A 16,672-nucleotide genomic window follows, 5' to 3' on the forward strand; every position below is an offset into this window, starting at 1 on the left:
ATTATTTTTATTATTTCTTCTTTATATACTAATATGTATACTTTCTTCATTCATAAATAAATAAATAAGGAAAAGAGGAGGAATTTTTATATTATATTTATCAATATATTTGTATACATATTTTATGTAAATTTCTCTAATAATATGCATCGTCAAATCCTTCTCTCCCCTCCCTCTTTTTTTTTTTTTTTTTCTTTCTTTCTTTCTTCAAGATTTAATACATGGTCCAGTAGTAGTAGTAGTAGTAGTAGTACTACCACGATTATGTACCATGTGTGCTTTAACTAAATGACCAGCTGCCAAGGCAGCACAAAGAGATAACTCACCCGCCATGACAGAGGCACAAATGATTCTAGCCAATCTTTGAGCGTTTTTACCAGGTTCAGTGGGATGAGGACCACGAACACCCAAGAGATCCAACATGGCTTGTTGTGGAGGCAAGATCGTGCCACCACCAATCGTACCCACCTCAATACTTGGCATGCCACATGAGATATGAAGACCGCCCTCGACGGCCTTCATGAGTGTAATACAATTTGAACTCTCAACATTTTGTGCTGGATCTTGTCCTGTAGCCAAATAAACAGCTGTCAAGATATTAGCAGCATGTGCATTAAAGCCACCTACGGAGCCCGCCATGGCGGATCCAATTAAATTTTTAGAGATGTTGAGTTCAACAATCGCGCTCACGGTCGTCTTTAGCACCTTTTCAACCACATCAGATGGTATCACTGCCTCTGCTACCACTGACTTGCCTCTACCTTCAATCCAATTGATCGCAGCCGGCTTCTTGTCTGTGCAATAGTTTCCTGAAAGTGAAACGATTTGCATGTCTGGGAAATGCTCACTAAGGACAGAGAGAGCACGTTCACAACCTTTAGAGATCATGTTCATTCCCATAGCATCCCCCGTTGTCGTTGAAAAACGAATAAAGACTAATTTACCAGCGATTGCTACCTTTAATTTTCGAAGTCGAGCAAATCGAGAGGTGGAATTGAAGGCATCCCTCAAAAGTTCAGACCCCTCTTGTTCAATAAATTGTTTACAACTAGCTGCACGAACAATGGATGGGAACTCAACACAGGGTCCGCGCGTCATACCATCTGCTGTCAAAATCGTCGTGGCACCACCACCCGCATTAATCGCTTTACAACCACGCGCTGTAGAGGCAATCAAGCAACCCTCTGTTGTCGCCATGGGTATATGGAAGGATTCACCATCAATCTGTAAGGGTCCAGCGATCCCCACAGGGATGGGCATATAGCCAATCACATTCTCACAACAGGCACCTAATACCTTATCGTAATGGTAATTGCGAATAGGTAAAAGACTTGTTTCGAGTGTTTGCGTGCTTGAGGCACGTGAGATAAGAGCACGTCGAATACGAACAGCTCGTTCTAGATCACCAAGTACCTTTTCTAAAGCATAAGAAGCCATTTTATCCTTTTGAACAAGCATAATGATTTCCTCATCAGAGAGTGTTTCAGGTTTCTTAATAAGCTCCACACATTCCTCCCATGTACGCATTATATTAGAGTGTCGATGTGAAAGTCTCCTTTCTGTAGTAGTCCGTGTTGATTTATTTATCTTTGATGGAGAAGGCTCAGGAGATGTTGTAGTTGTAGTTGTTGTTGTTATTGTTGCTGTTGCTGTTGCTGTTGCTGCTGTTACCTTTGTAGGTTGTTTAGCCACCTTAAAAAGATAAGTATTTAAAAAGAGGGAGACGAACAATGCAAGTGTGATCCATTTAGAGATAACAGGATGTTGAATATAAACAGCATAAGTATCTAATAAATAGTATAATGGTTTGCGAATATTATCTAAAAAGGAAGTCATTTGAGGTGAAGAAATGCAACGGAATGGTAAAGGAGGAAACACTTCAATTAACAAAGGTAAATTACCAAGTTGAGATGCACGATGTTGATTCAAGACCTTATGAAGCGCATTACTTACACCTGGTTCATGAACACTCACTTGAGGACCACCCGTAGTTGCAAATCCTTGGAAGGTGGTACAAACTTTAAACAGTTGCATGGCTACAAAACCAATAATCTTTTTTTTTTTTTTTTTTTTTTTTTTTTTTTTTTTTTTTTTTTTTTTTTTTTTTTTTTTTTAGTCTAAAAATTATATAGAAATAAATAGATGAAAACTTTACCATTAATAATTTAACCCTTCCAATTAAAGGCTCCTCCACTTTGACATTATTATTTGCTGTTGCAGTAGTATCACTAAATGCCTTGACTACCGTACTACGAATGTAACCAGTACCAGATGACTTTCCATTCTTTGTATTTGTGATTCCATTAATTTCTCGAATTCTTAAAAGCTACAAAAAAAAGACAACAAATAAATAAATAAACAAATAAATAAAAACGTACATAAATTAATTTATAAATGTATGTATATAACCTCTAATTTGAGTGCAAGTACAGCAGTATACCAAGTGAACATGATGACAAAATCATAAGCTAACAAAATGGCACTAAGTAAACAAAATTCACGTAAACCAGATATGCCAGACTTTGCACCCATAATAAGGACAGTAATTTCCATAATACAATCTCTTGTAATTGATAAAGCAACAGAATCTACAGCACGAATAATTGTTGTTCTAATCTCTTGTTTTGTAAGAGGTGCTTCTTTGCTATATTCAAAGACTCTTTTTGTAAGTTTAAAGTGGCGTTCAAATCCTATTGTCACTGCCAAAAATGGAATAGATTCACTATAAATATATATATATATGTGTGTGTGTGTGTATATATGTATATATACATATAAACAAAAAGTTTAGAAATATTCATAAATAAATATATTTGTATACAATATTTATATTTATATTTACGCTAAAACTACAGGATAGACATCAACACCCAACGCATTTACAGTCAGTAAAGCAAACATAAAAGAAAAGAAACCATTGACGATAACAGCTGTTGCTAGAGTATATCGAGAGCCCATTGAACGCATATTCATATATAGTGAAACAAAGGTAGTTAACATCATGACATAGCCTGCCAAAATGACAATAATATCAATATTATCAGCCATCTACAAATACAAATACAAAAAAAAAAAAAAAAAAAAAATTGTAAGGTTACGAATATGCACTTTAGCATTCATTATCTTTCTCTCTATTTCTCTTCCCTTCCTTAAATTTAATTTACCTCAATTAATTCCTTGATACGAAAAATAATATTTCTTGTAATAATAAATAACCAAGTAAAAATATCCTGCTGTTTCCCAGTATTTGTTGAAAGTGAAACAAGTTGATCTGAGGATAGAGTTGAAACCTTCTGTTCCCAAATATAAGCCAATTGTTGACGATAATTTGTAGAGGCATTAAAGGCAAATGATAACAAGACGGAAGAAGCAGTAGTTGAATGATTTGAATCCAAATGATCCAAGTTATCAGGATTCATTTTATCATTCATGACCAACATGTCAGATAAAGATTGAGAAAGGCATTGACCCATTTTATCTTTAAAACATAAAGTTTGGTAATTAAACTGACCGATATGATCGTCCAAGAGCATATGCTGAACGTTATCTTCAAATTGAAGAATACTATCCAAGCTATTAAGTACATTTTGTTGATCATTTTCTGATTTAATAAGAATTTGTCGTAATTGGACTTTCACTGCATCTTTATACTGATAAATTTGATTACGAGTAACAGGATGAAGGTCGTCTGTCCTGTTATCTGCATAAACAAACGTCGGATAAAGGCGCGTAACAGTACCGGAGAAAATATCTGATGTGTTACGAGCCAAATTAAATAAATAGAAATAACTGAATGAAGAAAGAATGAGAATAGTTGCAATCATTTCAATAGGATTGCGAGAGGATAATTTAGCAGCATGATGAATGCCTTTACCAAACAGAGTTGATATTGATGTAAATGTATTTGTTCTAGTATATCTTGGAATAAAAGAAGAAATCATATTATTTCTTCCCTCTTGTATGTTGAAACAAGATTAAAAGAAAAGAAAGAAAAAGCTAACAAAAAAATAAAAAAATAAAAATGCTATATTTATATATATTAAAAAAAAAAAAGGGAGAAGAAGAAGAAGAATGAAAAACGAAAAAAAAAAAAGTTAGGGGGTTAAGAAGGGAGGAGAAACATTTATTGTTGTTCAGCGGAGCTATGAACAAAATTAAAATAAAGACAGTAGTAAAGTTGATTTGTAATTTTTTTATTACTTGATGATGTACAGCTGAAGAAATTTGGGCAACCAATAGAAAACTAGGACATAATATCTAGCAAATATTTCTTTTATTACATTCAATTTTTATAGCCCCTTTTCGTAATCTATACACCTTTGCCAGAATGATAAGGAATGTCTTATCCAGCCTTGACAATCCTCTTTGCTGATATGAACAGAAACATTGCAAATCCACTCGCTTATCTTAGTATTTTGCCTGATTGAAGAAGGATTGTTGTTTACAACATTCTTCAACTTGGACCAAAACTCCTCAATAGGATTTAAGAATGGGGGGTTTTTTTTTATTACTAGTAATATTTTGCATCGTTTAGAGTAAGGACTTGGATAATAATATATATATATATATATAAAAAGCTGCCTTTGCGAATTTTTAAAACTTATACCGCGCATTGTTGAAGCTTATCAATCAGTTGCTGTTTGGGATAGATTAGATACGCCGAAACATACTAGAACAAATGTATAAACAAGGAATTATATAAATAATAAAGTATCTGTCTAGAGAATTTTTGAAAAGGTTTGATCTGTAAAAGCAAAAATGTAATTTAAAAAGTAAAAGCGTCCAGGCCAGAAATCAATACAAGTATTGAACCAATATATTGGAATTGATATTGGGAAATGTTATCTCTGTGGCCGTCTCTGTGTCAATCTCAGTTATGTATGTTGGTCTTCTCCACAACTTTTATATAATTGTCGTATGGTCATGATAACTAGAGAGCAGGCACTCTGCATGCTTCATTGTGCACCCTATAATAACGAAAATACCAAAAAGTATGTTCAGATGGCTGATAATTTAGAAAATTTAAAAAACTGTTATGTCAACGATCCGATGGAACCTATGATTATCTCAAATCTCAAAATCAATAACCAGCCTTTCCGTTATAAAAGATATTCTAGCAAAAAAAAGGGTTAGAAACCGCCACGATAACAAATGAAGATAGTAATCAATTCCGTCTTGGTAAGAACCTTTGATTTCTTTTTAAAACAGCACTATCTCATTCTAATTTGTGTAGTTAATTATGATCAAGTAATTGACTTCATAAATTCAGTATACCTTCCTTGTGATTCAGTAAATCCAGAGGTATATGAATGCAGGCAAATTAAAATGAAAGATATACTCGCTTTGCTATGGAAGTACTCTAATTTATTTGATAAGAAAAACACAGACAGTTTGGGAATATGGCTCAAATTATCAAAGGCCAGCCTTTTGGACGCCCCAGATACTAAAAGAGTCATTGTGACGGATAGTGGTGAAAGTGAAACGGTTCGGTTTCGAGATCTATTTGTAATCAAAGATGAATTCATAAGTAGGTCCAAATTTAACTTTAAACTTTAATATAATCGACAGTAACAAATGTTATTATAGTGGATACTCTAAAAAAAACATCACTACTTACATGCATGACTATCAATAATACATAAAAAGCTTGAAAGAACAAAACTTTCGTATAATTGGCTATGCACGCAAATCAAATGGGTCGGAAAAAGAAGAAGTTAAGGTGAACTTGTTGCATCAAATGTGTAATAGATTAAAATCAAGGTCGCTAGTAGATCATGTTTTCGTCTCATATAGTTGCAAAGCTAACGACTGTATCCATGAGCGTGATCAAGTAAAACAAGAAGAAATAATAGCAAAGTTACAGGCTGATGGTGATACAGGTGGTAAAATAATTTAAAGTTGTTTCAAGCTCAGGCAAAAAATTATATCGTTTATTAAAAAAGAAGCTTATTTTGCATTTAATCGATAGATCATTACCGCTAATCTAAGTTACAAAACGGAGAAAGGAACAATATAAGATATAAGAAGAAGTATCTAAAAAAAAAAAAAAAAAAAAAAAAAAAAAAAAAAAAAAAAAAACTTAAAGAACCCCGGTAAAAGAAAAAAAGAGAAGGGAAAAGAGAGCGGTTGATTACTCAGTTTGACTTCATGACCATGGTCGACCTCGCAGCGTACGTTAATAAGTGTAGCAGTGGAGGGTCCGAAACCAGAGGGTGCAATCCGATAACCTTTCATCAAAGCCATGTTTCAAACCCAAGGATAATAACCTCTTTGCAGACATGTTACAGTTTGTTAATACCCAAAAAAAGGTGTGCCTCGTGGCTATAGATCATGCTGGTTTATCAACAAATACAGAAGATTTGAGAGACTTTGTTCGGTAAAATAGAACACATGAAATAAAATCAGGGTTTTTTAAAAAAAACATCTAATATTTGTAACTAGTGCCAATCCAAGCCTTTGCAAAATAATTATAGACACCTTGCCATTTACTAATAGGGTAGTTATTTATGAAAGTGAAAAGTTATTGGCTAATTTACAAACATTTAAAAACTTTGATTGTAGGAGCAAATCGCTTCAAAGATCAAAAGAATTTATAAAATTGCTCGTTTTTTCTACTATTTGAATTTAAGAGAAACTTTCTACAACTTCAATTTAAATAGACAAATTTAAGTTGTGTTTTTTTCCTGCATTGTTTGCAACAGAAAGGCAAGTATGGTACTTCGAAGGATTGGCCTCTATCATTTTCAAAGATGTTAAAATCGGTTCCATCGGATCGTCGACATAACAGATTTCTAAATTTATATATATATTATTATCCAAATCCTTACTCTAAACGATGCAAAATATTACTAGTAATAAAAAAAAACCCCCATTCTTAAATCCTATTGAGGAGTTTTGGTCCAAGTTGAAGAATGTTGTAAACAACAATCCTTCTTCAATCAGGCAAAATACTAAGATAAGCGAGTGGATTTGCAATGTTTCTGTTCATATCAGCAAAGAGGATTGTCAAGGCTGGATAAGACATTCCTTATCATTCTGGCAAAGGTGTATAGATTACGAAAAGGGGCTATAAAAATTGAATGTAATAAAAGAAATATTTGCTAGATATTATGTCCTAGTTTTCTATTGGTTGCCCCAATTTCAAATGGGTGTCCCATTTTCAGCGTCGCTGTCCCAAATTGTTTTTTTTTGGTTGGCCTAGCCTATTTTCTTCAGCTGTAACTTAGTAGCAATGGTAGCTAAATTATTATTAATGTTACAAAAATCATCTAATAGCAGTATCAGCAGTGGCTCAGCCTATTGATAATAAACTATTATTATTTTTTTTTGGTTCTTTTTATCTAGTCTCTCTTTTCTTTTCTTTTCCTTATATATACACACAAAATATGTCTCGTGCACCTGTAACTGTACCTTGTAAATATAAAACTGGTAGAGTGCTTGGTAATGGCACTTATGCTACTGTTAAAGGTATAAAGGTATACTCTTTATTATTACTATTACTATTATTAATCGAGTTTATATAGAGGCCATGCATGTAAAATTAATTTTTTTAGAAAATAATAATAATAATAAAAAAATACTTATAACTTACTGAGTATATAGATTGAAACCGGCAAATATTATGCAGTCAAAATTATCAATAAAAAGTTAATGGAAGGTCGTGAACATATGATTCGAAATGAAATTAACATCTTGAAACGCATTTCTCAAGGAAATAAAAATATTTTAAGTTTAGTCGATTATTTTGAGACTCTGAATAATTGTAAGTTATACACATATTGTTTTTATAGTTAGAATTCTAAACTAATTTTCTTTTTTCTTTTTACACTAGTATATCTTGTCACTGATTTAGCTTCTGGCGGTGAATTATTTGATCGTATTTGTGAGAAAGGAAGCTATTTTGAAAAGGATGCAGCAAAGATTATTCAAACTATTTGTAGTGCTGTAGCTTATCTTCATGATAATGGAATAGTTCACCGAGGTAAATAGGTTAATAAGCATGTGTTATATTGTATATATATACTAATCAATTCTATATATGTGTGTGAACTATTATATGTATATAAATATATAAATATATACATGTATACATATATACAAATATAGATTTAAAGGTATTGTATATCTTTTTTTTTTTTTTTTTTTTTTTTTTTTTTACTTTACTAGTAAATATAAACTAATTATAATTTAAGCCTGAAAATTTGTTATTTCGTACAAAAGATGAAGATTCAGACTTATTGATTGCTGATTTTGGTTTATCTCGTATTATTGATACAGACAAGTTTCATACTTTAAAAACAACTTGTGGTACCCCTGGTTATATGGTAAATGTTATAGTTATACCATACTTACATGTAATAACATTTTTTTTTGTTCAAGGCACCAGAGATCTTTAAAAAGACTGGACATGGAAAACCAGTGTAATCTATTTATATTACATGTATTATTAGACACTTGTATTGATATTATTTTTTTTTATTTGCTAGTGATATGTGGGCCATTGGCGTAATTACTTATTTTTTATTATCAGGTTATACACCATTTGAAGGCTCGAATAATATTGAAGAAATGAATGCTATCATGAATGCTGACTATAATTATGATGACTCTTGTTGGGAAAATATCGGTCAATCAGGTAAAGTAAAAAAAAAAGATATGAATTGATAATCATACACTCATACAAAAATAAAATAAAAAGCAAAGGATTTTATTGATCGCTGCTTAACAATTGATGTAAATGAAAGAATAACTGCACATGAAGCCCTTGATCATATATGGTTAACTACTTGTACAAAGGATGATCAAAGCAAAACAACGGATGATTTATTACCTAACTTACGTACCAATTTCAATGCTCGTCGTACTTTCAAGAAGGCTATCAATCTTGTTACTCTTTCAAATCATTTTAGTCATAGTTTAGGAAAACAATCTTCTAGTACGGCTGGTTCTTCTGGTATAGTAGGTGATGAAATCAAGCCTGTCAATGAAGGCCTTGATCAAGTATTGGAAAGCAGATAATCCTAATTTTGCAGGGTTATATAATGTAACTAGCAGTAATAGCAGCATATATATAAAATAAACAGTCAATTTATATTTCCATCTTTTCTTTTTTTTTTTATTATTATTATTATTATTATTATTATTATTATTATTATTATTATTATTATTTGGCTTATATCATGTTTTGTTTGAAAAAGTCAACAAGTTTAATTTCACGTAATATAGTTTATCATAATTCAACAACCCAATCCCATGTCTCTTTGGCAAGATTATGGTCATGTGCTGCTTTAATGCAGCAACAGCCATCAATAAATAAACGAGTAACGAAATACAAAATAATCGAATCACCTCCAGCACTCAATAAATTACCAGGATTATACAAAGAATTAATTAAATCTAAATTAGCAGGGTTAGTTGCCCTTACAACCATGGCAGGTTATGCTATTGCTCCTGGTGAAAGCACTGTCACAACTCTCCTAGCCACCACCATCGGGACAGGTCTTTGTATTGGTTCAGCCAATGCCATCAATCAATGGATCGAAACACCTTATGATGCACAAATGTTACGTACACGAAATCGTGTCTTGGGTCGACGAGCACTTTCTCAATTTCATGCCTTTGGATTTGGTACCTTGACAGGACTTGCTGGTGTTTCACTTTTAGCCACCTGTGTAAACCCCATCACGGCAGCTCTAGGAGCATCCAATATTTTACTTTATACCTGTCTTTATACCCCCATGAAGCGTTCCTCGATTGCCAATACGTGGGTAGGTGCTGTGGTGGGTGCATTACCACCTATGATGGGATACACAGCTGTTACGAATGGACTTGATCCAGGGGCTTGGGTCTTGGGTGGTTTATTATATGCTTGGCAATTTCCTCACTTTAATTCTCTTGCTTGGAATTTGAGAGCAGATTATTCTAAGGCGGGTTATCGTATGATGGCCGTCACTGACCCGAAATTAAATGCACGTGTTGCTCTAAGATATAGTTTGGCTATGTTTCCCTTATGCTTTGCAGTCCCTTATTTAGATTTGACGTCTTGGTGGTTTGCATTAGATTCAAGTGTTATTAATGCTGCTTTGACGTGGGGTGCATATAAGTTTTGGAGAAATAGGTAAAAAAAAAAAAAAAAAAAAGAAAAAAAAAGAAAGAAAGAAAGAGAAACTAAAACCCCATTTTATTAGCAATGATAAAACTGGAAAACATTTATTCTTTGGAAGTGTTATTCATTTACCTATTTTACTCGCTTTATTAATGGTTCATAAAAGGTGGAATTTATCAAATCATACTATAGCTTTGGATGAAGATGAAGAAATAGAAGAAATTATACAATGGGAAGATGAATAATTAACCAATAAATGCCTTTTATTTTAATAGATATGGAAAAAACAAAACAAAATCACACTACTGATTTTATCGTTGTTGTTGTTGATCCTTATTGAATTCGTTCATATTAGTTGCTTCAACAGGACAGCTAAAAAAAAAAAAAAAAAAAAAAAAAAAAAAAAAAAAAAAAGTGAATATACAGTTACATGGAAGCTTTCTCTTGTAATTTACCCAATGAAAATAAGTTGTTGAAGTTGTGTAGTCTCTTCATCTTCCTGATTATCTTCGATAAACAGCTATCAAAAAAAAGGGCATTAATTTTACAAATGCATAATTTTATAAATGGTAATTTTAATATTTTACCATAATGTGAGTAATGTTTTGATATTTGACAAATCTCAAATTAACGACAGCATTTTCTTCAAAATTTTCTGGTTTTAATTCAAGTACTTGTGTTTCCTTCACAGAGTCAGTATCATCAAATCCCAAAACTGTTCTATTTGTATAGATCTTGACCGTTTTAGGTGCATTAGCTAAAGTAAGAGATGAGGTGAGATCAATGGATTACTTAATTTGAAGTCATTGCTATATATTTACCAATATTGGGAACTTTGAATTTTAATGAATGAAGTTTAACAGCTATACAATTAACAAGTTAAAAAGAAAGAATACGAATATGTGTAATATATAAAAGCTTTACGTTGGTTGAATGGAACACTGATAATAAGTTGTTCATCAACATCACTTTCCAAATAAGAATCATCATCCTTGAAAATATTTTTAACATTATATTCTTCTTTTTGATTTAAAGCATCCATTTGATTAGGTGTAATGTACTCAGTTAAATCAACCTATCTCAAAAAATGAATTAAAAAAGTACAATAAATATATCAATAAAGCTTACATAACCAGGTACACCAACATCCTTCTTAGGTGCTGTTGAAGAAGAAGACTCTTCAGATGAATACTGCTTGATGTATTGTTCAAGCTGTTGAGGATTAGCGCCTTTCATTTCATCCAATTTTTTACCATTCTTATAAAAATGGAAAGTGGGCCTTTATGATAGAATTATAAATACATGCATTACTTTGCTTTGAAGTGTATACAAACTTACATTGACGTAATTTTACAAGCAGCAGCCACTTGCTTAACTTGATCAACATCAACTTTAGCAAATACAACATTACGATATTTTGAAGCGAGTTGAACAAAAAAGGGTGCAATCATTTTACAAGGGCCACTAATTATTGTATGTTTTTTTTTAGTAATCCATTTTCTTGAATAATTCTATTTCATCTTACCACCATGTAGCAAAGAAATCAACTACAACTAATTTATCTTTTGTAGCCAAAAGCTTTTGAAAATCAGATGGTGTTTGTATTTGTTGTAAAGAAGAAGCCATTTTATTTTAAAAAAAAAAAATCTATAATAATAGAGAAAGAGAGAGTAAGGGAAAATGGTATTTTTTTTTTTTTTTGTTTTTTACTGCGTGCTTACAATAAGACATTACGTGTTATCATTTGTTTTATGCCTTTTTTTTTTTCCTGTCAAGTCACAGCTTTATTTTTTATTTTATTTTTCCCAGCTTGCTATTACAGTAATTCTTTTTTTTTTTTATATATATATATACAGACATATACCAATACTAGAATCTGTTAATAGAATATTCAACTTTTAAGCAATGGCAAAATATGCAGTAATTTGTGCAAGTAATCAAAATAGATCAATGGAGGCTCATCATGTCTTGAAGTAAATGTTGTATATAATATATATATATAACTGATAATGATAATAATAACGGCAATGTTTATAGTAAAAAGGGCTTCGATGTACATTCATATGGTACAGGTACAATGGTACGTTTACCAGGACCATCTATTGATAAGCCAAATATCTATCCATTCGGTACTCCTTATGAACAAGTGTATCAAGAATTAAAAAAGCAAGATCAAGCACTCTATACACAAAATGGGTTATTAAATATGTTAGATCGTAATAGAAAAACAAAGGAAGCACCACAACGATGGCATGATTCTCGTGAGATATTTGATGTTATTATTACATGCGAAGAACGTTGTTTTGATGCTGTTGTCGATGACTTGAGTAATCGAGGACAAAAGTTGAATATGAGTACACATGTTATCAATGTTGAAATCAGAGATAATCATGAGGATGCTTTATTAGGTGGTCGGGCTATATTACAGTTAGCTCAAATGGTAAGGATATATATATATGATATTAGAATGGAATCATTGTAATAACATTTATTTAGATTGAATCTTCAAATGATATTGATGCTGATATGGATGGCATCATTGAAGAATTCTCATTACGTAATCCAGGATTTCCAATTTTACATACAATAGCTTATTTTTAATAGTATGTACAATTATTTATTCAGAAAATAATTTCAATAATTCTTCCTTGTTCTTTTGTTTTAACAATTGCTGAAATGTTTGATACTTTTTGTATCTTTCAATATCGATTTTAATCTTTTTTTCATTCTCTTCTTTTATTGGTAAAGATGACGACATCTAATTATTATGTAATAAATGAGTTATTATTATAAACCAAAGTTATTTTAGTATATGACTTACTGCTATATCGATGAGATTTGAAATAGGAATGTTACTATGCATTGATGATGTTTGTTTGTTATCAGCTATCATTCTTTCATCACTACCTGATTGAAAGAATGCCATATTCTGAAGCCACTATAAATAGGATAAGAAGAATTAAATCATTATATAAAAAGTAATAAGCAAACTTACCGTATCAATTTCATTCTGATCATTGTTAACAGGTTTATTATGAGATGATATAATAGGTGAAGTAGTAATAGTAGTAGTAGTAATAGTAGTAGTAGTAGTAGTAGCAGTAGTAGTAGTAGTAGTAGTAGTAGTAGTAGTAGTAGTAGTAGTAGTAGCAGTAGTAGCAGTAGTTATAAAAGTAGGTGGTGTACTTACTTCACTTGATGAAGAACTTGGTAATGTAGATGGTATCGAGTTTCTTCTATTAGATTCTTTAATAACTCTATATAATTGAAAAAAATCATAAGAATCTACTGATATACATCTCTCTATTTCTACCTTTTAGCATAATCATTAAAGTCAGCAAAATGAATGGATTGTACTGGAAGTCGATAAACAATACCATTTTTACTAGTAATAATGTTATCAGTGATCATTTGCTTCTGTTTAATTGGGTTCTTGTTTATTTCAATAGTATCATCTATAATTGTATTGAGATAATCATGGTATGCGCAAGCAGGTACTTTATCATTTATAATAGAGGCTGTTTTCTTTCTTAGTTTCCTAGGTGGTTTCTATTAAAAAAAAGGAAGGGAGGAAAGAAGCTTTAGAATCTTTTTTTTTTTTTTTGTACACATGAGCTTCTTTTTTTGTCATACAATGATATGTTCAATATGATTTGGACATCGCCATTTCTTTCCAGGATTAGGAGGAGAAGCTAAAGGAGGATTAAGACAGTCAAGATGCCAGTGTAAACTACAATAGTCACAAGCAATCATTGGTTTTCTTAAAGCAGTCTTTCTACAATAATAACAGAGAATGAATTTTCCGCTCTTATTTTTTAATTGATGATAATCTGGAATTTCCATTTCACCGTTTCTAAATATACAAGTAAGTCAGTCGTCTATACATAAGATACTATTAAGCCTTTTTTTTTTTTTGTTTACTTGTATCGCACTCGCTTAGTTTGTGATGTATCAATGTATCTTCCTTGCTTATCAGCAGATACTTGAAAACAAAAGGTTAGTTTAAATATATATTTTAGTATTTAAATATCTACTATTTTTACCACCATCAAAGAAATGAATGATATCCTTTGGTAATTGATATGCTTTTGGATTCTTTATATTTAAATTATCAATTAACTTTTGAAATAAACCTCTAGGATTTGATCTAGGTAATTTAGCCTAAAAGAATGAAAGAAGGTCAACTTTTTTTTCTATTTATTATTTTATATACATGTATATCTATTTATTACCTTATTGTATTTATATTCACATTCATTACAGTACCATTTATCTTTTAGTTTAGCTACATCAGTTGAATCTATAGGCGGCTCAACGCATGTAAAATGAAAGGAGTTTGGGCAAGCATCACAACAGATAAATCGACCTACATCACCACAGGCATCACAAACGTCGTGATTCTATATACAAAATTTTGGTTAACAAAAAAAAAAAAAAAAAGAAAAAAAAATAATTAAAAATGCTGACATAATATATGGAAATGCTCTCTTTATTACTTTGATATTTTCTATTCTAACTGCTGCTGCTGCTGCTGTTGTTGTTGTTGTTGTCTCATTTATCTTTTTACTTTGTTTACTATTACTATGTAATAAAGAAGGAAAGAAATATAAAAAAAAAATGATTTATATTTATATTAAATATCTTTTTTTTTTCTTCTTCTTTAATTTACTTTTTCTTGTTTGATGTGATAGCATTATTATTCAATTTACGCTTAATATTTCGTATATCAGGCGAAGTTGATCTGCTGCTGTTATTTATTTGTTTATCCTCATCATATAAAATGGATCGTTTCATGGCAACTTATAGAACTTTTTTTTATCCCTTTTCGTAGCTTTGCTGGAGAAGAGTGAGTGAGTGAGTGAGTGAGAAATGGATAGATATATATGTACTGCGAGCGTTATAATAGATGCGCAACTGTGTGTGATTATAGATATGCCTTTTATATATATAGCAATTAGCTTCTGTCTTTTATTTATAAGATAGGTGTGGTATATTGATTTATATAGAATGAGCAGAGTTAAGATATGTATGTGTGTATAAATTTACAACATATATTTGTATGTATATATGTGCGTATAAATTTATATATGTCAATTATATGTAAATAAAAAGAAGAAGAAGGAAAAGGGGGAAAAGGGTAAATCCTGAGTTTAATAGGAGTTAAGTATAGAGCCAACTATTTTATATGAATAAGGTAATAATAGGCAGAGAGAGAGAGAGAAAAAGAACAAAAAAAGGTAAGGAAATTTTGTCTATTTAAATACTTTTTTTGAGGCTTAAATCTAAATAAGAAGTTGAAAAAATTCGGAGTTAATTTGATCAAACACCCTATTATTTGGTTTAATATAAAAAATAAAATGAAATATGTAAAAAAAAAAAAAAAAATACATGCTAACACAGTAATAAGTCTTTATCATTATTTGATGAAAACAAACAAAGCATATACATAAGAAAGTTGCATTATACAAATATGATTGGTTTAATTAAAACTAACTAAGAACTTTCTCTTTTTTTTTTGTTTTACTGATTGAAAGACATCTTAGTCATTCGAATGAGATCATATAGAAAACAAAATAGATATACTTGACAGCTTTTTATTTAGATAATGAATAACTATATAGAGTTCTTACACACATATTTGAAAAGTAGATGAGATATATAGACTCTATATATGCAAAAATATTACTCAGTCTTGCTTTTTCCGGTTTAAAATATTCACATATGCTTATATATATATATGAAAACCCTTTCATAGTATGGAATAATAAATCTTCTTTTGTAGATTAAATAGCTACAAAAAAAATGAAATAAAATCACAAGTAAATATAAGCTAATCAGCATTATTTATTCCTTTGGTGTATACATGATGGTTTATTTTGTATTTTAGTTTAACATGAAACATAGCTTTTTATTGTCTCAACTTATCATATTCACTCTCTGTCTGTACAACTTAATCCCAATGTATATCAAATATATATACATACAGAATGGCTTTAGAGACAATGAATATAAAGAGTAGCTGCTATCATCAAAATAATTTTCAATCTACTATTCTGGATATAAGTTTCATAAAGATGTGTCAATGAGATAAAATAAATTGATTTTATATGTCCATATCCTACTATTGTCAAGCATATAACCTTATACATACATATATGCATATAAAATGAAGATACAACCTACTGAGAATATAATAGCTTTAAAAGTCAATGAAAGGGTGTCGCTGTTCTCCTGACAATTTATCGCTTGTTTATTTTATTTTCCAACTACTTTATTTATCGTTTTCAACTATAAACTCTATTCTAGTTTAATATAAGTTTTATTTCATATCGAGGCTTTATCAGAGTTCATTTATAATAGAATAAACTGGTGATAATGAAGTTAATAATAAATAAATAAAAAAATCCATTACGAATACCGGCTATTCTACAAGATATGGCTTATTTCTTTTTAATTTGTGTTTAACTAAATAATCCAGAATTAATTCCTCTTGTCTGACGAGGAATACATGCAGAGAATATATATTATTTTCTTTACATAGACAGATTTAAGGCATTACCACTTATC

At 30.8% G+C, this 16,672-nt stretch overlaps 9 protein-coding genes across 9 annotated transcripts; 5 read left to right on the forward strand and 4 right to left on the reverse strand.

Moving 5' to 3' along the window:
* Positions 1 to 207: 207 nt before the first annotated feature.
* BX663DRAFT_476590 (3-hydroxy-3-methylglutaryl coenzyme A reductase) lies at positions 208 to 4,041 on the reverse strand (the record flags this gene model as incomplete). Its single annotated transcript, XM_051524269.1, has 5 exons — positions 3,165 to 4,041; positions 2,843 to 3,048; positions 2,410 to 2,722; positions 2,156 to 2,326; positions 208 to 2,052 (listed from the first exon to the last, which is right to left on the reverse strand). The coding sequence occupies exons 1-5, from the start codon at positions 3,939 to 3,941 to the stop codon at positions 208 to 210; spliced, it is 3,312 nt and encodes a 1,103-aa protein (XP_051380602.1). The 5' UTR covers positions 3,942 to 4,041.
* Positions 4,042 to 4,337: 296 nt separating this feature from the next.
* On the forward strand, positions 4,338 to 5,968 carry BX663DRAFT_553919 (uncharacterized protein; the record flags this gene model as incomplete). The annotated part of the gene is made up of 7 exons (XM_051531488.1): positions 4,338 to 4,410; positions 4,622 to 4,680; positions 4,780 to 5,128; positions 5,234 to 5,301; positions 5,377 to 5,531; positions 5,647 to 5,882; positions 5,943 to 5,968. 7 exons carry the CDS (start codon positions 4,338 to 4,340, stop codon positions 5,966 to 5,968), a joined length of 966 nt encoding a protein of 321 aa, XP_051380603.1.
* A 96-nt stretch (positions 5,969 to 6,064) lies between these two features.
* BX663DRAFT_517051 (uncharacterized protein) lies at positions 6,065 to 7,090 on the forward strand. The gene is made up of 2 exons (XM_051528674.1): positions 6,065 to 6,376; positions 6,442 to 7,090. The coding sequence occupies exons 1-2, from the start codon at positions 6,279 to 6,281 to the stop codon at positions 6,620 to 6,622; spliced, it is 279 nt and encodes a 92-aa protein (XP_051380604.1). The 5' UTR covers positions 6,065 to 6,278; the 3' UTR covers positions 6,623 to 7,090.
* Positions 7,091 to 7,350: 260 nt separating this feature from the next.
* Positions 7,351 to 9,099, forward strand: BX663DRAFT_517061 (kinase-like domain-containing protein). Its single transcript, XM_051528675.1, has 9 exons — positions 7,351 to 7,467; positions 7,524 to 7,534; positions 7,603 to 7,762; positions 7,832 to 7,981; positions 8,107 to 8,114; positions 8,193 to 8,324; positions 8,380 to 8,420; positions 8,487 to 8,635; positions 8,699 to 9,099. The coding sequence occupies exons 1-9, from the start codon at positions 7,386 to 7,388 to the stop codon at positions 9,016 to 9,018; spliced, it is 1,053 nt and encodes a 350-aa protein (XP_051380605.1). The 5' UTR covers positions 7,351 to 7,385; the 3' UTR covers positions 9,019 to 9,099.
* A 329-nt stretch (positions 9,100 to 9,428) lies between these two features.
* Positions 9,429 to 10,350, forward strand: BX663DRAFT_439051 (protoheme IX farnesyltransferase; the record flags this gene model as incomplete). The annotated part of the gene is made up of 2 exons (XM_051523309.1): positions 9,429 to 10,117; positions 10,188 to 10,350. 2 exons carry the CDS (start codon positions 9,429 to 9,431, stop codon positions 10,348 to 10,350), a joined length of 852 nt encoding a protein of 283 aa, XP_051380606.1.
* A 33-nt stretch (positions 10,351 to 10,383) lies between these two features.
* On the reverse strand, positions 10,384 to 11,813 carry BX663DRAFT_151723 (PITH domain-containing protein). Its single transcript, XM_051521608.1, has 8 exons — positions 11,631 to 11,813; positions 11,444 to 11,569; positions 11,234 to 11,384; positions 11,030 to 11,180; positions 10,927 to 10,968; positions 10,693 to 10,862; positions 10,561 to 10,625; positions 10,384 to 10,477 (listed from the first exon to the last, which is right to left on the reverse strand). Exons 1-8 carry the CDS (start codon positions 11,729 to 11,731, stop codon positions 10,417 to 10,419), a joined length of 867 nt encoding a protein of 288 aa, XP_051380607.1. The 5' UTR covers positions 11,732 to 11,813; the 3' UTR covers positions 10,384 to 10,416.
* A 98-nt stretch (positions 11,814 to 11,911) lies between these two features.
* On the forward strand, positions 11,912 to 12,949 carry BX663DRAFT_517067 (RNA polymerase II subunit A C-terminal domain phosphatase SSU72). The gene is made up of 3 exons (XM_051528676.1): positions 11,912 to 12,078; positions 12,143 to 12,545; positions 12,602 to 12,949. The coding sequence occupies exons 1-3, from the start codon at positions 12,011 to 12,013 to the stop codon at positions 12,704 to 12,706; spliced, it is 576 nt and encodes a 191-aa protein (XP_051380608.1). The 5' UTR covers positions 11,912 to 12,010; the 3' UTR covers positions 12,707 to 12,949.
* Positions 12,950 to 13,383: 434 nt separating this feature from the next.
* BX663DRAFT_151730 (uncharacterized protein) lies at positions 13,384 to 15,335 on the reverse strand. The gene is made up of 7 exons (XM_051521609.1): positions 14,775 to 15,335; positions 14,602 to 14,686; positions 14,338 to 14,505; positions 14,149 to 14,266; positions 14,027 to 14,087; positions 13,739 to 13,958; positions 13,384 to 13,654 (listed from the first exon to the last, which is right to left on the reverse strand). The coding sequence occupies exons 1-7, from the start codon at positions 14,897 to 14,899 to the stop codon at positions 13,415 to 13,417; spliced, it is 1,017 nt and encodes a 338-aa protein (XP_051380609.1). The 5' UTR covers positions 14,900 to 15,335; the 3' UTR covers positions 13,384 to 13,414.
* A 620-nt stretch (positions 15,336 to 15,955) lies between these two features.
* BX663DRAFT_517073 (uncharacterized protein) lies at positions 15,956 to 16,438 on the reverse strand. The gene has a single exon (XM_051528677.1). The coding sequence runs from the start codon at positions 16,264 to 16,266 to the stop codon at positions 16,099 to 16,101; it is 168 nt and encodes a 55-aa protein (XP_051380610.1). The 5' UTR covers positions 16,267 to 16,438; the 3' UTR covers positions 15,956 to 16,098.
* Between the last annotated feature and the right edge of the window lie 234 nt (positions 16,439 to 16,672).

The sequence above is a fragment of the Cokeromyces recurvatus genome (assembly GCF_025118155.1).
Source record: "Cokeromyces recurvatus strain NRRL 2243 chromosome Unknown BX663scaffold_22, whole genome shotgun sequence".
Taxonomy (NCBI): Eukaryota; Fungi; Mucoromycota; class Mucoromycetes; order Mucorales; family Mucoraceae; genus Cokeromyces; species Cokeromyces recurvatus.

Coding starts and splice junctions, on each gene's coding strand:
- BX663DRAFT_517067 (XM_051528676.1), top strand. CDS start 12,011: ATGGCAAAATATGCAGTAATTTGTGCAAGTAATCAAAATAGATCAATG. Junction 12,079..12,142: donor GAGGCTCATCATGTCTTGAA/GTAAATGTTGTA, acceptor CAATGTTTATAG/TAAAAAGGGCTTCGATGTAC. Junction 12,546..12,601: donor TATTACAGTTAGCTCAAATG/GTAAGGATATAT, acceptor ACATTTATTTAG/ATTGAATCTTCAAATGATAT.
- BX663DRAFT_517051 (XM_051528674.1), top strand. CDS start 6,279: ATGTTACAGTTTGTTAATACCCAAAAAAAGGTGTGCCTCGTGGCTATA. Junction 6,377..6,441: donor GATTTGAGAGACTTTGTTCG/GTAAAATAGAAC, acceptor ATTTGTAACTAG/TGCCAATCCAAGCCTTTGCA.
- BX663DRAFT_151723 (XM_051521608.1), bottom strand. CDS start 11,731: ATGGCTTCTTCTTTACAACAAATACAAACACCATCTGATTTTCAAAAG. Junction 11,570..11,630: donor GATTTCTTTGCTACATGGTG/GTAAGATGAAAT, acceptor TACAATAATTAG/TGGCCCTTGTAAAATGATTG. Junction 10,863..10,926: donor ATTCAAAGTTCCCAATATTG/GTAAATATATAG, acceptor CTCTTACTTTAG/CTAATGCACCTAAAACGGTC.
- BX663DRAFT_151730 (XM_051521609.1), bottom strand. CDS start 14,899: ATGAAACGATCCATTTTATATGATGAGGATAAACAAATAAATAACAGC. Junction 14,687..14,774: donor ATCACATCAAACAAGAAAAA/GTAAATTAAAGA, acceptor TTTATTACATAG/TAATAGTAAACAAAGTAAAA. Junction 14,088..14,148: donor CATTCATTTCTTTGATGGTG/GTAAAAATAGTA, acceptor TTTGTTTTCAAG/TATCTGCTGATAAGCAAGGA.
- BX663DRAFT_517073 (XM_051528677.1), bottom strand. CDS start 16,266: ATGCATATATGTATGTATAAGGTTATATGCTTGACAATAGTAGGATAT.
- BX663DRAFT_517061 (XM_051528675.1), top strand. CDS start 7,386: ATGTCTCGTGCACCTGTAACTGTACCTTGTAAATATAAAACTGGTAGA. Junction 7,763..7,831: donor TTTTGAGACTCTGAATAATT/GTAAGTTATACA, acceptor TTTTTACACTAG/TATATCTTGTCACTGATTTA. Junction 8,325..8,379: donor GTGGTACCCCTGGTTATATG/GTAAATGTTATA, acceptor TTTTTGTTCAAG/GCACCAGAGATCTTTAAAAA.